The following is a 19,905-nucleotide window of genomic DNA, read 5'->3' on the forward strand; positions in this document are numbered from 1 at the left end:
GCCAACACGTAATTCTTCTCCAATGTTCTATTATCGATGAATGTTCCTTCTCAAACAAAGGACAGATAAATACGAGGAACATGCATTATTGGTCCAGCGACAGCCCACGATGGCTTAGACAGGAGGAACATCAGCGTCAGTGGAGAGTTAACGTCTGGTGTGGGATGTTTGGTACTACAATTATTGGCACTTATTTCATCAATGGTAGTCTAAACGGCACAGTGTGTACCAACTTCCTCAACGAATTCTTCCTCCTCTTCTGGATGAAGTGCCGCTAAGAACAAGAGTGCTTATTTGTTATCACCACGATGGATGTCCAGCACATAATACCTTGGTGCACGTCGTTTTCTGAACCGAAGGTATCCTGCCAGATGGATTGGTCGGGGAGGAACAGTTACTTGGCTTGCTAGGTCTCTTGATGTAAATCCTCTGGACTTTTTTCTTTGGGGTTGCATTAAAGACGTTGTCTACCGCGATATTCCAACAACACCCGAGGACATGCAGGAACGCATCGTGCTTGCTTGTAATTCTCTTCAGCAGGCAACTCTGGAAGCAGTAAATAATTCTTTCCTTCAACGAGTGCACCAGTGTATCGGTGTCCAGGGTCACCATTTTGAGCACCTTTGAAAGTTCTTCTCCTGGGCAATGATACAGGAGAGTCAAAGTCAATTTTGTGTTATGTTTTTACTTGGTTTTCATTTGTTTTCTGACAACTCTAGCAAGTGGACGAGTTTGTGATCCCGGGTTCAAAGTCAATGTTGCGTTATGTAATTAATAACGTTGTGTTTCAGTGAATGATACACTGTGATACCTTTTTGAATAGGTCTTTAGTAGAGGAAATGAATTACTGAATAAAACATACAGGGTGCCATTCAAAAGAAGTCATACCGCTGTTCATATCTTTGTAAAAAAACAAAGCTACAACGAAGGCAATCATGCTGACTGAAGTCCCCCTGACGGCTATAGAACATTTGCTTGAAATATTTTGTAATTTGCATCTGGACAAACAGCTATTTACGGTGGTGAAGATAAATGGGACACCCTGTATATAGCGTTTACACATGATTTAGAAGGGACCGTTGGAGTTCACTGTTATACCCGATTCGTCGTTAAGAGGATGTCGCTATAAACAGCATCGACTGTATAAAATGTGTACAAGAACAAAGAGGGAACAATAAGACTGGAAGACCAAGAAGGTAGTGTTCGGATTAAAAAAGGTGTACGACAGGTATGTAGTCTTTCGCCCATACTGTTCAATCTATACAACGAAGAAGCAAAGACGGAAATAAAAGAAAGGATCAGGAGTAGAACTGAAATTCGAGGTAAAAGTATATCAGAGATAAGATTCGCCGGTGATATTGCTGTACTGAGTAAATGTAAGGAAGAAGTACAGGATCTATTCTATGGAATGAAAAGTTTAATGAGTACAGAATATGGATTGAGAGTAAATCGAAGAAAAACAAAAGTAATGATAAGTAGCAGGAATGAGAACAGAAAGAAACTTAACGTCAGAATTGGGGGTCACAAAGCAGACGAAGTTAAGGAATGAATTCTGCTTTCTAGGCAGCAAGATAACTCATGACGGACGGAGTAAGGAGGACATAAAAAACGGACTAGCACTGGCAAAAAGGGCATTCATGGCCAAGAGAAGTCTACCAGTACCAAACAAAGGCCTTAGTTTGAGGAAGAAGTTATGGAACTTTACGTTTGGAGCACAACATAGTATGGTAATGAAAGATGGACTGCGGGAAAACCGTAACGGAAGAGAATCAAGCATTTGAGATGTGGTGCTACAGAAGAATGTTGAAAATTAAGTGGACTGTTAAGGTAAGGAAAGAGGAGGTTCTCCGCAGAAATGGCGAGAAAAGGAGTATATGAAAAACACTGACAGGGATTCTGGAACAGCAATTCTGGAACGTAGGGTGTCGCATTGTCCTGATAGAATTGCCCAAGTTTGTCGGAATGCACAATGGTCATGAATGGATGCATGTGATCAGACAAGAAGCATACTTACATGTCACCTGTTAGAGTCGCATCTATACGTATCAGAGGTTCAATATGACTGCACCTGCACACGCCCCACACAATTACAGAGCCGCCACCAGCTTGAACAGTCCCCTGCTGACATGAGGGGCCATGGATTCATGATGTTGTCCCCATTCCCTGTGACGTCCATCCGCTCGATACAATTTGAAACGGGACTCGTCCAACCAGACAACATGTTTCCAGTCATCAACAGTCAAATATCGGTGCTGACGGGCCCAGGCGAGACGTAAAGCTTTGTGTCGTGCAGTTATCGAGGGTACACTAGTTGATGGCCCAGCATTGAAATCTGCAGCGATTTGCGGAAAGGTTGGACTTCCGTCACGTTCAACGATTCTCTTTACACGTTGTTGGTCCCGTTCTAGCAGGGTCTTTTACCGCAGCAGCGATGTCCAAGATTTGACGTTTTATCGGATTCCGGATACTCACGGTAAACTCGTGAAATGATCGTACGGAAAATCTCCACTTCATCGATTTATCGAAGATGCTGTGTCCCATCGCTGGTGCGCCGACTGTAACACCACGTTCAAACTCACTTAAATCTTGACAACCTGTCATTGTAGCAGCAGTAACCGATCTAACAACTGCGGCAGACACTTATTGTCTTATATAGGCGTTGCCGACCACAGCGCCGTATTCTGACTGTTTACATGTCTCTGTATTTGAATATGCACGCCTATACAGTTTCTTTGGCGCTTCGGTGTATGCATCTAGAGACTTCACAATTGTTTTAGTGTTATACTTTTGCTTTGAAAGAGTGATTGCAGCCTTGCTCCGGAGCCCCACGGATAGAGTGTGAGCCGTGGGCTGCTGTGTGTGGGCAGTAGCCTGAAGCGCTTGTGTTGTGTGCAGTGCGGCCGCTGAAGAACGTGCTGGAGACGGCGCGCGAGCGAGGCGCGGCCAAGTTCGTGAGCTACGTGGAGCAGGCGGGGCTGGCCGACGTGCTTGCCGGAGGCCGCGCGGTCACGCTCTTCGCGCCGCTAGACCACACCTTCGACGTAAGTCGCCGCTGCTCTGCCTCTATTTTGGAATTTTATTTTACCTCGCTACTATAGACACAACCGTGCGAACGTTTACCTGTCACCAGCGTGTCGTCACTGGCTGAGTGAACGCCTTACTGTTTCCACCTCGGGTGTTAAATGAGAGTTCTCTTTAAATGCTGAAAATGGGAGATAACAACAGACGAAAGAAAGAACCTGATATTATCTGACTGTAACATTAGCGGTAACTTAAAATATTAGTGGATTTCCAGCGTGCTACGAGGGTGAGTCAAATGAAAACCTTAAATTTGTAATAACAAATTGAAATTTCGCGCCGTTGTCCATAAGTTGGTAAGCGTGCTACAAACAGCGTGCAGAATGGCCTGTAGGTGGCAGCATAGTGCAGGTGCACACATACCGTCGCAGTATCAGTATAAAGATGGCCGACCCACTTGCGACTTGCATCAGGGAAGAACATCATTCTGTTATTAGGTTTTTGCGTAGTGAAGGTGTGAAACCTATTGAAATTCATCGACGAATGAAGGTCCTGTACGGTGATGCATGTTTGTCACAGCAGCAAGTATACGAATGGAGTAGGAAGTTCGCAAATGGTATGACTTCAGTTGAAGATGCTCCTCGTCCAGGTCAGGCATAACAAGTTGTGACTCCACAGAACATTGCAGCAGTTGAAGCCGTAGTGAAGGAAACCGCCAAGTGACACTGAATGACATTACCAGCATGTTTACAGATTAGTCATGGGTCAGCACACCACATTGTGCATGATGTGTTCCAGTTTCACAAAGTGACTGCAAGTTGGGTGCCACGGCAGCTGACTCCTGAAATGAGAGAACGACGTGTTGATGCTTGTGAAGAACTTCTCCGGCGCTTTGAACTGGGGACGAAACCTGGGGTCACTTCCACCAACTGGAAACGAAGAGAGCGAGCAAGGAACGGCGCAATTCCTCATCACCAAAACCAAAGAAGTTTCGAACAGAACCATCAGCAGGGAATTTTATGCTGACTCTCTTTTGAGGCGAAAAAGGCGTCATTTTGGGGCATTACATGCCTAGAGGGACCACTGTCACAAGTGCATCATACACAGATCTCCTAAAAAGTCATCTGCGGCGTGCAATCAATTCAGAGCGACGTGGATTGCTGTCAGCAGGTGTCCTTTTGCAACATGATAATGCAAGGCCCCATACTGCCTGTACAACAGTTGCAACAATCACAGACCTGCATTTTGAGTGTCTTCCTCATCCACCACACTCAAAAGACCTTGCCCCAAGTGATTTCCATATGTTTGGACCACTCAAAGACACAATGGGAGGAAAGAAATTCCGTTCTAATGAAGAGGTACGCCACGCGGTGCATGATTGGTTGCACGGACTACCAAAAGATTTTTTTTTCTAAAGGAATTTATGCACTTTGTAAGGGCTGAAGGACTTGCATTGAGCGGGGGGGGGGGGGGGGGAGATTATGTTGAAAAGTCATATAGCTTTGTACCACTTCTGCACAATAAATAATATTTAAAAAAATATTTAAGGTTTTCATTTGACTCACCCTCGTATATTAACTGCAGCCGCGTGGAGTGGCCGCGAGGTCAGATGCGCCATGTCACGGATTGCGCGGTCCCTCCCGCTGGAGGTTCGAGTCCTCCCTCGGGCATGGGTGTGTGTGTTGTTCTTAGGATAAGTTAATTTAAGTAGTGCGTAAGGCTAGGTACCGATGATCTCAGCAGTTTGGTCCCTTAGGAATTCACACACAATTGAACATTTTGATTATCTCCAGGATAGCAACTTGCATTAACCAATTCGATATAGAAATAGCCAAAGTTGCAAGATTTGCTTTTTATTTTACTGGCGACAACTTTATATTCACCTGAAACCATTTTCAAATCATCCAGCTGGACCGAATATTAAAATTACAATTTATTCGATAAACTTTTACAAAAATTACTGAGTGCATTTGACAAGACACATAATATATCGTACCGGTACATACTTACCAGACAGGCAATATGGTATTTTCCGAAATAGAATGTAAACTATGTCAAGATTTTATACATACCTATAACAAAGCCACGATAACAGAAAACGGTGACAGAACATACATATAATTACTAATACACTACCTCTGTTGCCACAAGAAATTCTCAGGTAGAGGGCGACTTTCCTGTGTGTAGAGGATGGCTTATTACAACTTCCATTCGTCAAGGATAAAACAGTTAATGCAATAAAAGTACAAGTAACTACCACACTTAAGTTCTTTGAATTTTTTTCAAAAACAGCGGAAATTTAAATCTTTACTTGTGAAATGTCATTTAAAATGGTTTTTATAATGATATATTCTGTTAGATTTGTTTCTGATTAAATATTTTACGATTATGATGTATTTCAAACGATGATGGTAATTTTTCGATGTCATGCTACTTTAGTTTCTTTCCACATTATGATGTTACAAGTCGCTATAGAATACGACTTCTGTTTGTATACGCCTTATGTGGAGCTGCTGCTGTTCACTGTTCATTGGTTTTAAATGCATTGCTGTTATAGAAAAAAAAAGTAACGGAAGGCAAATGGGAGCTTATATTTGTTAGGGGAATGATGGAAAATTGCAGTGCAAGTGGAAGACAAACCTCATACAAGCCTCCTTTGAGACTTATTCTAAAATACTGCTTGAATATTCGAAGCCCTAATCAAGCAGTCCTTTCCACAAACGCTAAAGGAACGCAGAAAAGCGGTTCTACCCTCGTAAAAGGTCAGTACAGCTCATTAAAAATTGAACAGAGATGCCCTGTAAACCGAAAAGAATTTCTGGAAGGAACCGGATATTGTTCTCGCGAAACACTTTAGATAATATTAGAGGACTAGTGTTTTACTGTCTGTATCAGAAATGAGAGATCAAAGCACGTACTGAGGCGTACTATCGTTCTCCCTCTCTCAGTAACTGAGTACAATGGACATGGAGTGGCTAATATTAGTAGGAGTACCCTTCGCCTTGCAATACACGGTAGTACCCCAAAGAATCGAGAAGTGTGTCCTATACAAGGCATTCTTTTGGACAACGGAGCAGCTACTGCAAGCAACAACTTTTGCATTTCTTCTCCTGAATTTGCGTTTCGCCCTTGAGCCTTTCCACTCAAAATATTATCAGGTCCACTGAGCAACCTTATGTGGCCGCCAGATATTGCTTACGGTATGGTCGGCTATACATCACATTGGAGAACTATGTTGCAGATGTCAGGGGTAGCAGCATAACACGAATTGAGGAAAAGAGTGGAGCTGTTTGCTCAGAATTGGTGAATTAGTCTAAAATACAAAAGCTTCGCTATTAATCAAGCAAGGTTTCTTCTAAGGTACATTTTATATGCCTTCTAACTACAAAAAATTCGTAATAGTGGTCTCTGAGGAAGACTACCGCTGTCTCTCTGCAGACCTTCAAGCCTCTCTCATCACGGAAAGAGTTATCGGAACTATATTTCCTCTCTAATTATTTTCTGTGGTGCAACCCAAGAAATACAGTAACCAGCTGCGCAGACGATTTTCGGGCTTTTACCCATCTCGAGCTGGTGTAGGCGGCAACAAGGCGAATACTGCGCTACAACAGAGCATCAGTGAACCTTAAAGTGTGTGTGCTATGCATACAAAGGAGCAAAAGGAGCCATTAATTACAGGGCAAAAGGCAGCTGCAACGTGCAAAAAGCTGTCGGCCCGAAACTACACAAAATGTGGCTGGTTGCTGTATTTCTTCTTAGTAACTGAATCCAGTCACGGACCTCTGTTACCATTAACATGGATAAGTACTTATTTACAAAAGTTCGCCACTTCCTTGTTATATTCAGAATAAAAATTTCCTCCACTATTTTAAGAATGTGTACCTTTCTAAATTTGCTCTTTTCTCCGTAAAGATACTCCACTGCCGCTCATAGTAGAGAGCGACAAGTAACAGCCCTTCTCCTAAATGACATATTGAGAAGAGAGTTCCCTGTGGGCTGTGCACTCTCACTAGTATTACAGTCACTATCTGATATCCATGGATAAGATGCCATCCTCCTATTTTGTCTTACTGCAGTTTCTCTGATTCCACTATTTCTGTACAGAACACACACGAGATTACAAACTTTTAAATTTATTATGCTATGATCACTATCAGTCGCATTTGCTACAGCACTTTGGTAATCTATTCATGAAGATGCCGCTCGTGAGAACCATATCAATATTCGTTATAACGTCTGCACCACTGCAGAATGTTGGAAATGGGCTTAGCAGAAATAGTTTATCCATTTCCAGTGCTATCTTTTTCATTCCGTGTGCATAGCTGGGCACAAGACAGTTAATTTGTTAATCGTTAATTAACAAACTTAGCTTTGTGAGTAACGGGTTACCTTTTAAGTTTAGAAAACGTTAACTGACTCTAACTTCCGTTAACTTTCTTTCTGTTCGTTAATCGGTAATTAGGCACCTACTATTTACGACAAAAATGACGTAGCACATCCCGTGGAAATCATGTTCTGACAAGTTTGGGTCGTGTAGGTGTCTGGCTACGCCGGGGTTTGCGCGATTTATCTAAACAATCGAGTGCCAGCGAGAATAACTGGATGTTTGCCGTTTATCGTTGTTTGTTTACTGAGTGCGCACTAATAATTAATTACTACTTTTTGTTAGTGGATTGACTGTGGAAACTAAATAATGGCATCGCATTCGAGCTCTCACAACCATCTAAAGGGAAGCCTAGGAAAAAGACATCTGTAAAAAGTGAAGCCCAGAGTCTAGTAAAAATGTCACTGGACATAAAGCCAAGAAACTCATGATGCGGTATTTCTTGGGGAACAGATTTTAATAAATGTATTTATTAAATATAATTTTATGTAGGCAAAGATAATTTTTCTCCTAAACGAGCCTCGCTCTCGGATGAAAACTATAACATGTTGATGTTCGTGAAGGGAAATATGCAGGTTATGTCATATACTTTCAGATTCTCCTGTATTTTGATTCTTCCGTGACTTAACATTCATAACTAAATAATCATAAAACTAAATGATTAAATCATTAAATTGTATTTTTATGTGCCTTCGATGTACTATCTACTTTCCAATCAAAACATTTTTGTTTAAGCAACGGTAATACGTTTGATTCACTTGCTCATTTCACTTAAAGTTTCCTATTACGAGTTAGCGATCAATGATTAACTTCTGATAAATCTCCTATAAAGTAAAGCTTTAATGTTCAACGAAGTTACCTTTTTACTAACGGATTAACGATTAGCGAGGTTAACTTTCCCATTAATATTTCCCAGCTTTGTCTGTGTGTTATTGTTCCATACAGGGAATTTGCATTCAGTGTGTACGATTTCATATATACTTATGTAAGTGTTGTTAAGTTTAATGTAGTGAACTATTGTGATATACAGCGTTTAACAAAATGTTACCGACAAACGTCGAGTGGTTGTACAGAAAGTATTGAAGATCAGATTTAGGACAAGAACCTATTCAGAAATACACTGCGCAAAAGAATTAAAGACTCACTCTTTTGAAATCTATTCGTTTTCTCCCAGGCTCACGCAGCAGTGTGGAATTTGGCTCAAACGTGTCTACGAATTTCTTCTGCAATGGTACAAAAGTGTGGCGCCCTGCGCCGGCCGCTGTGGACGAGCGGTTCTAGGCGCTTCAGTCCGGAACCGCGCTGCTGCTACGGTCGCAGATTCGAATCCTGGCTCGGGCGTGGATGTGTGTGATGTCCTTAGGTTCGTTAGGTTTACGTAGTTCTAAGTCTAGGGGACTGATGATCTCATATGTTAAGTCCCATAGTGCTTAAAGCCATTTGAACCATTTATGGCGCCCTGCGACGCCACCCGTAGGCTCGGCGAGGTGTCAACACATGCATAAAAAAAGACCAGAGCTCAGAAGTTGATGTGAGGTGTCAGGTGGGTCAATGAGATCCCAGTGGCATCAAATTTCATAACATTTCACCCAACCCCTGCCTAGACGTGTCACACGCTGGGAGGTCGTCATCCCCCTCCCCCTTAACCACATCTCACGCCTTTTCTTGACGTCTCTACTATGGTGGTCAAAAACGAGACGGCCAGCGTGGAAATCACGTAGTTTGCTTGTGAGAGGCCAAGGAAAACAATTCAGAGATACCGCCGCTAAGAGTCACCCTAAAAGGCCTCAGGAGGTGGCATTGCGAGGAATGGTTTTGAACTGTCCCAAGTGGTTCCACCCTGGTTCAAATGGCTCTAAGTACCATCGGACTTAACATCTGAGGTCATCAGTCCCCTAGACTTAAACTACTTAAACCTAACTAACCTAAAGACACCACACACATCCATGCCCGAGGCTGGATTCGAACCTGCGACCGTAGCAGCAGCGCTGTTCCGCACTGAAGCGCCTAGAACCGCTCTACCACAGCGGCCGGCTACACCCTGTATTCTATAGCTAAAATTGCCCTACATTGTCCTTAGAGAAGGGATGTATTGTCGGGATGGGGGGGGGGGAGGGTCGGGTGTCAAAGGCTTTCAAGAATCTCGTTTTGTTGCACATCGAACTAAAAACTGTCGTTTTCGTCTACGGAATGTGTCTAAAATGAATGCCCCAAAGGATTGGTTGGTTTCGTTGACACTCTTTCTGTCAGCTCCTGAGGCCTTTTTGTTATCAGTTCCGAGTGGCGATGTGTATGAAACGTTTTTATCGGACACCCATAAGAAAACTGTGTGATTTCATCGCCTAGCCAGGTGGTGACGCTTTCTCACCTATTACAGAGGAAAGCTTTAGGCACCTTTGAGCCGAGTTTCACAATTCTGCTTCACAATGGGGGGAAATTACTGGCTTAAAAATATTACCCTTTAATTCTTTTCCGGAGTGTATTTATGCGCCAACAGTACAGAATGTTGAAAATATAGGGCCACCCTTTTGGCAGCAAACGTGCGTTTGTTCCCTGATGGACCGAAAGCTGAAAGTCTGTCAGTGGGTGATGATGTTTGGTTTTTGGTGCACTCATCTGCGCAGTCATCAGCGGTCGTACCAAGTCCCAATTTTTTTCACAGTCCAACTTTTTACGCAGTCCAGTCTAGCCACTGTGACGAATGATGATGATGAAATGACGAGAACAACACAAACACCCAGTCTCCAGGCAGAGAAAAATTCCCAACCCGGGCGGAAATCGAACCCGGGACCCCGTAATCCAGAGGGAGCAACGCTAGGCACTATAATACGAGCTGCGGGCTCTGTCGGTGGGCCTGACAGCATTCAGGACGTCGGATTGCATCGAATGCATCCACGCATCCTACAGCATTGCTGAGAAGGCCAAGCGCAATCAGTCATCGTACAAACTCTCGTTTTCAGCCGTAAGGGTGGCATAGCGGAATGTTTTTGCCCTATATCTTCGACGATCTGTAGAGTCGTTTCTGTTACTACTCGAAGTTTTGTTACAGGGTGTTACTGTTACACAGGAGCTGTCCCGGGAGGAGCGCGCGCGCCTGACGGACCAGTCGCTGCTGCTGTACCACATGGTGTCCGGACGCGTGCCGTCGCAGCATTTCCGGGCCGACCTGCTGCTCGAGTCGCGCTACACCGGACACCACCTGCGCGTCAACAAGTACGCCAGCGGGGTGAGCACTCTGACACATCAAATGCTACCGTATCTACCTTCCATGTCTGTTAGTTACTACTCCTGTTGCACACAAAATGTGTCGTACACGAGATCTTTGGGTACGTTTACTCTGCAGCCTCGCTGACCATTAAACATCGCATCTCTCTGCTCTCCGGGAGTCTTCAGCATCGCTCTTTTGAATGGATTACTTGTACTGATGTGAAATGAAAACTATACGTCATTTGATGACAGTAACAGTCGCTCGTTCGCTTGGCAAGCGACAGAAAAGTAGGTGTGGGTGGTCCCTTCGAATGCAGGCATTGTAGAAACTTTCATTAGTTCTAATAACAACTTTGCCGGCCAGAGTGGCCGAGCGGTTTTCGGCGCTACAGTCTGGAACCGCGCTGCCGCTACGGTCGCAGGTTCGAAACCTACATCGGTCATGGATGTGTGTGATGTCCTTAGGTTAGTTAGGTTTAAGTAGTTACAAGTTCTAGAGGACTGATAACCTCAGAAGTTAAGTCCCATAGTGCTCAGAGCCATTTGAACCATTTGTCAATAACAGCTAAAAAGTCCTCGAGAGAATTTTTTCAGATTCGAATGTCGAATCCAGTTTTCTATTTTATTCACGGTTGAATAACACTTAGGCGGTTTTTTGTTCTACTGATTTTTATTTGTATGAACTAGTTTTCGGCTTATTAGGCCATCTTCAGATAACTACTGGCTATTGTTTAGAAGGAGCTTGTGTTCTTTCGAACCAAACATTCTGGACTAAGATACAATGCACATGCATACGATCTTTAGTTGTGGTATTGTCTTTGGAATTGTCAAACGGGTCTTTTGACTTTTTATTTTGTAAAACTGTTCTTTCACATAATAAATCACATTTTATGGTTTGTCACTACCATGTATGACAACAATTAGAATTATTTAGAATACACATTATTACAAATTTACAATTTTTTGGTATTTGTTGTGAACAGTTGCACTGGACATTAATTGTTGGTTGTACAACAGCAACGTTTTCTTTGGCGGTACGTTTTGTTATTAGAAAACTGTGCATTAATATAAACCAAATATTACATTGTAACAGTTAGGAATGTATTCACATAAGGGATATTAAATGATATTGAGGTGTGAATTTGTGTGCTATTGGGACTCTTTGTGGTTAGCAGCAGGTTTACTTTATTGTGTAAAGTTTAAGAGTGGTGATGTGCTCAGTTGCAATTGGTCATTTAGGACCAGCTGGGGATTTAGGGCTTCTAGTAGGCTGAGTTTTCTTCCTTTGTTGGCTATATGTAGCACTTCTGTGTGTGTTAGATATTTGTGTCCTTCTTTGAGCACATGTTCAACAAAGGTGGAGTCTGATTTCTTTAATCTTCAGCTGCGTTCATCTTCAGCCTTGTTGATATGGCTCGGCCCTTTTGACCACTGTACACTTTATTGCAGTCAATGCAGGTTATTTTGTAGACCCCACTGATGCTTAATTTATCTGTTTTGCCTTGCTGTTGAATAGGAGATTAGCTGTAGTCCCTCTTACAAAAAATGATGCTTTATAGTTTTGAGCTTTCAGTGTTTTGGCTAGTTTGTCTGATAGCTTACCTAGATTTTCTATTTTATTTTAAATATTTCTGAACTTTAAACAGATATATGAGATGAAGCCCAACATCACTAATACAAATGTTATGCAAGACACATTAGTAGGCTTACTCACTCTGAGGTATAATTTTGTAACATTTTCTTGGACATCTGCTTCATGACCTACAACTGCTAGCTGTATATTTTAATCCTGGTATTTTACCAAATAAAATTGTACATTATGAAGCTGCGGTGATCGCATGTCTCTTGTCTCAAATAACTTTGTATTTAGAAAAGGCCGCGTGGAGTGGCCGGGCGGTTTGAGGCGCCATGTGACGGATTGCGCAGCCCTCCCACTGGAGGTTCGAGTCCTCCCTCGGTCATGGGTGTGTGTGTTGTTCTTAGCAAAAGTTAGTTTAAGTAGAGTGTAAGTCTAGGGACCGACGACCTCAGCAGTTTGGTCCCTCAGGAATTCACGCACACCCATTCAGAAAGGACTGCAACAAATGCCTGTTCAAAATTGTTTCTTGCAGTTCTCACTCTTGAAATTATCTCCTTAGGTCAAATTGACTCCATATCTTTAGATTTCAGAAGGCTTTTGACAGTGTCCCCCATAATCGACTTTTACTCAGATTGCGTGTCGATGGAGTATTGTCTTAGTTGTGTGACTGGATTCGTAATTTCCTGTCAGAAAGGTCACAATTCGTACTATCTGACGCGAAGGTATCGAGTAAAACAGAAGTAATACCTGGCGTTCCCCGAGAAAGCGTGGCAGCACCTCTGCTGTTCCCGACATACGTAAACGATATAGGAGACAATCTGAGCAGTCCTTTTATATTGTTTGCAGATGTGCTGTCATTTACCGTCTTGCAAAGTCATCAGATGATCAAAACCAATTGCAAAATGATTTAGACAAGATATCTGTATGGTGCGGAAAGTGGCAACTGATTCTAGATAATGAAGCGCGTGAGTCACCCACACTAATTCTACAAGGAATCCGTTAAATTTTGGTTACACTATAAATCACACAATTCTAAAAGCTGTCAGATTACCTAAATACCTAGGGAAAACAATGATGTTTAACTTAAAATGGAATGATCACATTGATAATGTTGTGGGAAAGGAGAACCAAAGACTGCGTTTTATTGGCAGAGCACTTAGAAGAGGCAACAAATACACTAAACAGACTACCTACGCTACCCTCCTCCGCCTTGTGCCAAATTGATTGGTTGGTTGATTTGGGAGAGGGGACCAATCAGCGAAGTCATTGGTCCCATCGCACTAGTGAAGGATGGGGAAGAAAGTCGGCCGTGCCCTTTCAAAGAAACTACCCCCGGCATTAGCTTGAAACGATTTAGGGAAATCACGGAAAGCCTAAATCAGGATGGCCGGACGCAAATTTGAACCAATGTCCTCCGGAATGTCAGTCCATTGTGCTAACAACTACACCCACTCGCTCGTTCCTCTGCTCGACATAACTGGACAAGAGACGATTACAGAATGAGATTTTCACTCTGCAGCGGAGTGTGCGCTGATATGAAACTTCCTGGCAGATAAAAACTGTGTGCCCGACAGATACTCGAACTCAGGACCTTTGCCTTTCGCGGGCAAGTGCTCTAGCATCTGAGCTCCCGAAGCACGACTCACGCCCGGTACTCACAGCTTTACTTCTGCCAGTATCTCGTCTCCTACCTTCCAAACTTTTGATGGTAGGAGACGAGATAGTGGCAGAAGTAAAGCTGTGCTACCGAAGCACGACTCACGCCCGGTACTCACAGCTTTACTTCTGCCAGTATCTCGTCTCCTACCTTCCAAACTTTGGAAGGTAGGAGACGAGATACTGGCAGAAGTAAAGCTGTGAGTACTGGGCGTGAGTCGTGCTTCGGTAGCTCAGATGCTAGAGCACTTGCCTGCGAAAGGCAAAGGTCCCGAGTTCGAGTCTCGGTTGGGCACACAGTTTTAACCTGCCAGGAAGTTTCAAGAGACGATTAACCTGTTAATCGTTAATTAACGAGGTTAACTTTTCGAGTAACGGATTCTTTAACTTTAGTTAACTTTAATCGTTAATTAGGTACCTACTATTTATGATAAAGATGACGCCGCACCGCCCACGGAAATCATGTTCTGAGAAGCTGGCCAAGGCGCACGAGACTAATGTAAACAATCGAGTACGAGCGAGAATAACTAAGTATTGCCTGTTTATTGTTAAGTTCGCCTTAAGCAGGCTACTACTTTTATTATTGGACTGACTGCGGAAACTAATCCATGGAATTGGATTCCAGCTCCACAACTAATAAAAATTCGTGCTCGAATTTAACTTATCACTTTAAATTCTTGAATGCGTGTTGTCTGTTCTCTCGGACACATCCGAAAGAACAGACACCACAAGGAATCTGCAGCTGTAATACATGTTATGTAATTGAAGGTGGAAGGAGGAGAAAGAAAAGGAGCTTATGCGGAATCAGCAGTGACGAGTGAAAATGTGTGCTGGATTGGGGCTCGAACCCGGGTTCTCCTGCTTACTGGGCAGTTGCGTTAACCACTGCACGACCCGGACACGAGGCGGATTTTGGGAAAGAGTAGTTTGTCCAGGACTGCTGGGTTTACCAACACTCATTGCTAAGTGAGTTCTAAAAGTCCCACGAGAAAGCCGCATCTTATATAAGTGCTGTAAGTGAGAGCAGGAAATGGCCAATGAAAATGCTGCATTTCTTTCACTCCCGATGTATATTAATTGGTAGGCGAGAATTTAAATAATTTCTTCGAGAGATCTGTAGCTCGGCGAAATCCGAGAGTCGGCTGCAAGTCCTCGTGGGATGGAGGCGGAAAGTCGTGGGCTCTCGGCGCCGGAGTGTTGAAAGTGGTTCTTATTTTTCTGGTAGTCGTTCGTTATCAACGAAGTAACTTTTCCCGCACGGAAAGCCTACATAGGATTCGAAAGTGCGTTCCTATATACGGACGTCGAATTCTGCTTTCGTAGTTTTCTGTTTTTCTCGTCGAGTGTTTAGATTATTAGTCGTGGACTTGTTCGGTAAAAAAAGGCCTCAAGGCAGAGCGTATAGCCAGTGTGCTTTTATATAAGCCGCAGGCAAAGTACAGTCTTATGTAGTATTTATAATTTTAAGTTTAATCAGCAAGTGGAACCAATAATTCATTCGGAACTATGTCGCGCTCACATATAACCATCATATGAGGTATCCATACAAAGTTGGGCATGTCCATAGTGCCGACTTCGCGAAAAAAATAAAATTGAAAACTAAATTTTTTTACAAATGAAGAAAAAGTGAATTAGCTGTCTCTTCATAATCGAGGCTCTTTTTGCTTTTTTCTTTTTGTTTGTTTTTCATGGACGTAGAAATGTTTACATATGCCTCGCCACCGAAACCGCATTTAGTTATGGTTACACATTTGCGTGACTCCATATTTGCTGATTAAACTTAAAATTATAAATATTGAAGTATTGGTTCGACTTGCTGATTAAACTTAAAATTATAAATACTACATAAAACTGTACGTTGCCTGCGGCTTATATAAAAGCACACTTTTCTTTCTCAGTCACGTTTAAATATCAGTATTTAATTTGGCACGAGAAAATTATGTGTAATTAATAGATGAGCATCATGCAGCTGAAACCCGTTGTCCTAGGCTTGTATTGAAACGTGACTGAAGTAAAAACCTGTGCTGTTTGTAAAATGAGGCGACAAAAGTCTTTGGATATATCTTCGGACCTCCTTCACCCGGCGTAGTGTAGTAACTCCACGTGGCACTAACTTAACAAGTCGTTTGAAGTCTCGTGTCGAAATATTGAGCCACACTGTCTCTATAGAGGTCCATAATTCCGAAAGTATTGACGGTACAGGATTATATGCATTCACTGACCTCTCGATTATGTCATATAATTGTTCGATGGGTGGCCAGATCATTCACTCCAATTGTCCACAATGTTCTTCAAACCAATCCCGGATAATTGTGTCCCAGTGGCATAACATCGTTGTTTGGGATCGTGAAGTCCATAAATGGCTACAAATAGTCTCCAAGTAACCGAACATAACCATTTCCAGTCAATGATCTGCTCATTTGGAGCAGAGGACCACGTAGACACAGCTCACACCATTATGGACCCACTACCACCTTGCACAGTGCTTTGTTGACAAGTTGGGTCCAAGGCTGCGTGGGGTCTGCGCCACACTCGAACCCTACCATCCGCTTTGACCAACTGAAATCTGGACTCATCTGAACAGACCACGGTTTCCCAGTCGGCTAGGGTCCTATCGATGTCGCCACGAGCCCAGGAGAGGTGCTGCAGGTGATGTCGTGTCGTTAGCAAAGGCACTCACTAGAACCAACTTTCGCCACACTGTCCTAACGCTACGTTCGTCCTACGTCCCACATCGATTTCTGCGGTTATTTCATGCAGAGTTGGTGGTCTGGTGGCAATGACAATTCTATGCAAACGGTGCTGCTGTCGGCGTTAAGTAAAGGCCGTCGGCCACTGTGTTGTCCGTGGTGAGAGGTAATGCACAAAATTTCGTATTCTCGACGCACTCTTGACACTGTGGATCTTGGAATATTGGATCCCGTTCCAGTTTCCGAAATGGAATGTCCCACGCGTCAAGCTCCAATTACCATTCCGCAGCCGCGGGGTCTCAGGCGCCTTGCCACGTTTCGCGCGGCTCACCCCGTCGTAGGTTCAGGTCCTCCCTCGGGCATAGGGGTGCTTGTTGTCCTTAGCGTAAGTTAGTTTAAGTTAGATTAAGTGGTGTGTACGCCTAGGGACCGATGACCTCAGCAGTTTCGTCGCATATGAACTTACCACAAAAATACCACCACTATACCGTGTTCAAAGTTTGTTAATTCGTCGTCGGAAACAGTTTCACATGAATCGCCCGAGTACAAATGATAGCTCCGTCAATGCTTTGCCCTTTTATACCTTGTATACGACATACTACTGGCATCTGTATTTGTGCATAATTCTATCCCATGACTTTGTCGCCTCAGTGTTCTGGTAGCAGGCTACAGTGGCTAAATCACTTAGGCAAATGCCCATATGATTCCACTAAAAAGTTCACGTCCGTTTTGCTTCCCCATTCTTCGTCAACCCGAATTTGTGCTCTGTTTGAAATGCCTTCGTTATAGATGGAAAGTTAAACACTTACTTTCGTTAGTCTCCTTTCCCTGAACTACGTGTGAATGGCTTATCTGAATCAAAGCTTCTTGTCACTCCATTCCCCATATGAGATGTAGGAAGCCTTAGAAACAGAAGACATATTTTGAAGTGGGAATGCAGTTCCTAGTAGTTAAATCTGAGAAACTGCGAAATTTTATGATTTTTCCCTAGGACATTGGCTCAGTCTCATACACAGGCACGTACTCCACAGTTTTTCCTTTTCCTGCCAGCCGTATAAAGAGTTACTTATAAGCACTTCATTTACATCTACGTGATTACTCAGCTATTCACAATAAAGTGCCTGGCAGAGGGTTCAATGTACCACCTTCATGTTGTCTCTCTACCGTTCCACTCTCGAACGGCACGCTGGAAAAACGACCACTTAATTTTTTCCGTGAGAGCCCTGATTTCTCTTATTTTATTGTGATGATCATTTCTCCCTGTATAGGTGGGTGCCAGCAGAATGTTTTCGGAATCGGAGGAGAAAAATGGTGATTGAAATTTCATGAGAAGATCCCGTCGCAACGAAAAACGTCTTTGTTTTAATGATTACCACTCCAATTCACGTATCATGTCTGTGACACTATCTCCCCTATTTCACGATAATACAAAACGAGCTGCCCTTCTTTGTACTTTTTCGATGTCATCCGTCAATCCCGCCTGATGCAGATCCCACACTGCACAGCATTACTCCAGAATAGGGCGGACAAGCGTAGTGTAAGCAGTCTCTTTGGTAGACCTGTTGCACCTTCAAAGTGTTCTGCCAATGAATCGCAGTCTTTGGTTTGCTTTACCCACAATATTATCTATTTGATCATTCCAATTTAGGTTATTTGTTATTGTAATCCCTAAGTATATAGTTGAATTTGCAGCCCTCAGATTTGTGTGACTTATCGCGTAATCGAAATTTAGCTGATTTCTTTTAGTACTCATGTGAATAACTTCGCACTTTTCTTTATTCAGGGTCAATTGCTACTTTTCGCACCATACAGATATCTTATCTAGATCATTTTGCAGGTCGTTTTGATCATCTGATGACTTTACAAGACGCTAAATGACAGCATCATCTGCAAACAATCCTTTGTCGTTAATATAGATCAGGAACAATAGAGGGCCTATAACACTTTCTTGGGGAACGTCGGATATTACTTCTGTTTTACTCAACTGAGGCACGCAGTTTGATTAGAAGACGCTTGTGAGGAACGGTGTCGAGAGCCTTCTGGAAATCAAAAAATATGGAATCAATTTAACATCCTCTGTCGATACCACTTATTACTTCATGAGTATAAAGAGCTAGTTGTGTTTCACAAGAACGATATTTTCTGAATACGTGCTGACTATATGTCAATAAATCGTTTTCTTCGAGGTACTTCATAATGTTCGAATACATTATATGTTCTAAAACCCTACTGCAAATCGACGTTAGTGATATAGGCCTGTAAATCAGCGCATTACGCCTACTTCCGTTTTTGGGTACTGGTGTGACTTGAGCAATTTTCCAGTCTTTAGGTACGGATCTTTCTGTGAGCGAGTGGTTGTATATAATTGCTAAATATGGAGCTATTGTATCAGCATACTCTTCGGAGTTTCCGAAGGGGACTGTGTGAAAACTTCAATACATACACAACAAAGACATATGTCAGTGGACAGAGCATCTCTCAAAGCTTTTAACTCACATTATGATGTTCAATATGGGCACCGTCTGTGACCCTGTAAAGAGCAATTCTTGAGAGCATTTCACTGAAATCGCTGGCGGGAACTGCACGGGAAGGCGTGACAACGACCTCTGCTTTGTAAATCTTTTCATTGGCTTGCCCATACGCAGACACGAACTAATTCGATGCGATAGTACGGGGCGGATGATTTGTTTACATTTTCTTACATGCCTACCCACTAGAGCAACTATGCCACAGCGCGTATTACGAATCGAAACATGGAGAAATGCTTTCTCTACCGGTACGTGTCATGTTACTGTCTGTGTTGTATGTTCCACTCAGTCATCTTCTAAAACCACAGAGGTACATTTTAATAACTCTGTATTGGTGATAAAAGTGTGTTCCAACCGAGTACGGGGTGTGCGTCAGGTGGAGACGGTGAACTGCAAGCGGATCGCGCGCCGCGACCTGGAGGCGACCAACGGCGTGGTTCACCTGGTGGACGGCGTGCTGGACCCCGTCTTCGTCGAGAAGAGGGACGTCGCGGAGATCATCATGGAGGTAAGACCCCCATCACCGATCTGCTTAATGTCAGGCACCTTCTCTCGTCATCGCTATCGATATCTTCATTCGTTACAGTCAGTTTGGAAACGCAAACTGAAAAGACATTTGCTGTCTTACCAGGGGACATGTTAAATACATGTCTATGCTCATTAATAGTATCAACGTCATATTCAAATAACATTACGATAAATTTTCTACTCGTCACCTTCTGACAGAATGCCGGAATCATGTAGGAAAATCATCTTATATAGACGTGACTTGTAAAGTGAGTGTTGCTGTCTGGTGGAGATGTGGTAGTAGGTGGACCAGACGTCGAGTCCAGATGACACCAC

The 19,905-nt window shown here is 43.1% G+C and overlaps 1 protein-coding gene across 1 annotated transcript in view; it reads left to right on the top strand.

The window, feature by feature from the left end:
* The window catches only part of LOC126298757 (transforming growth factor-beta-induced protein ig-h3-like), a 309,651-nt gene that overhangs the window by 201,004 nt on the left and 88,742 nt on the right, over positions 1-19,905 (top strand). The window contains exons 4-6 of the mRNA XM_049990203.1: positions 2,896-3,041; positions 10,470-10,628; positions 19,439-19,570. Of these exons, the coding sequence (XP_049846160.1) occupies positions 2,896-3,041; positions 10,470-10,628; positions 19,439-19,570 (437 nt within the window). The remainder of the gene's footprint in view (positions 1-2,895; positions 3,042-10,469; positions 10,629-19,438; positions 19,571-19,905) is intronic.

Source organism: Schistocerca gregaria, chromosome X (assembly GCF_023897955.1).
Source record: "Schistocerca gregaria isolate iqSchGreg1 chromosome X, iqSchGreg1.2, whole genome shotgun sequence".
Taxonomy (NCBI): domain Eukaryota; kingdom Metazoa; phylum Arthropoda; class Insecta; order Orthoptera; family Acrididae; genus Schistocerca; species Schistocerca gregaria.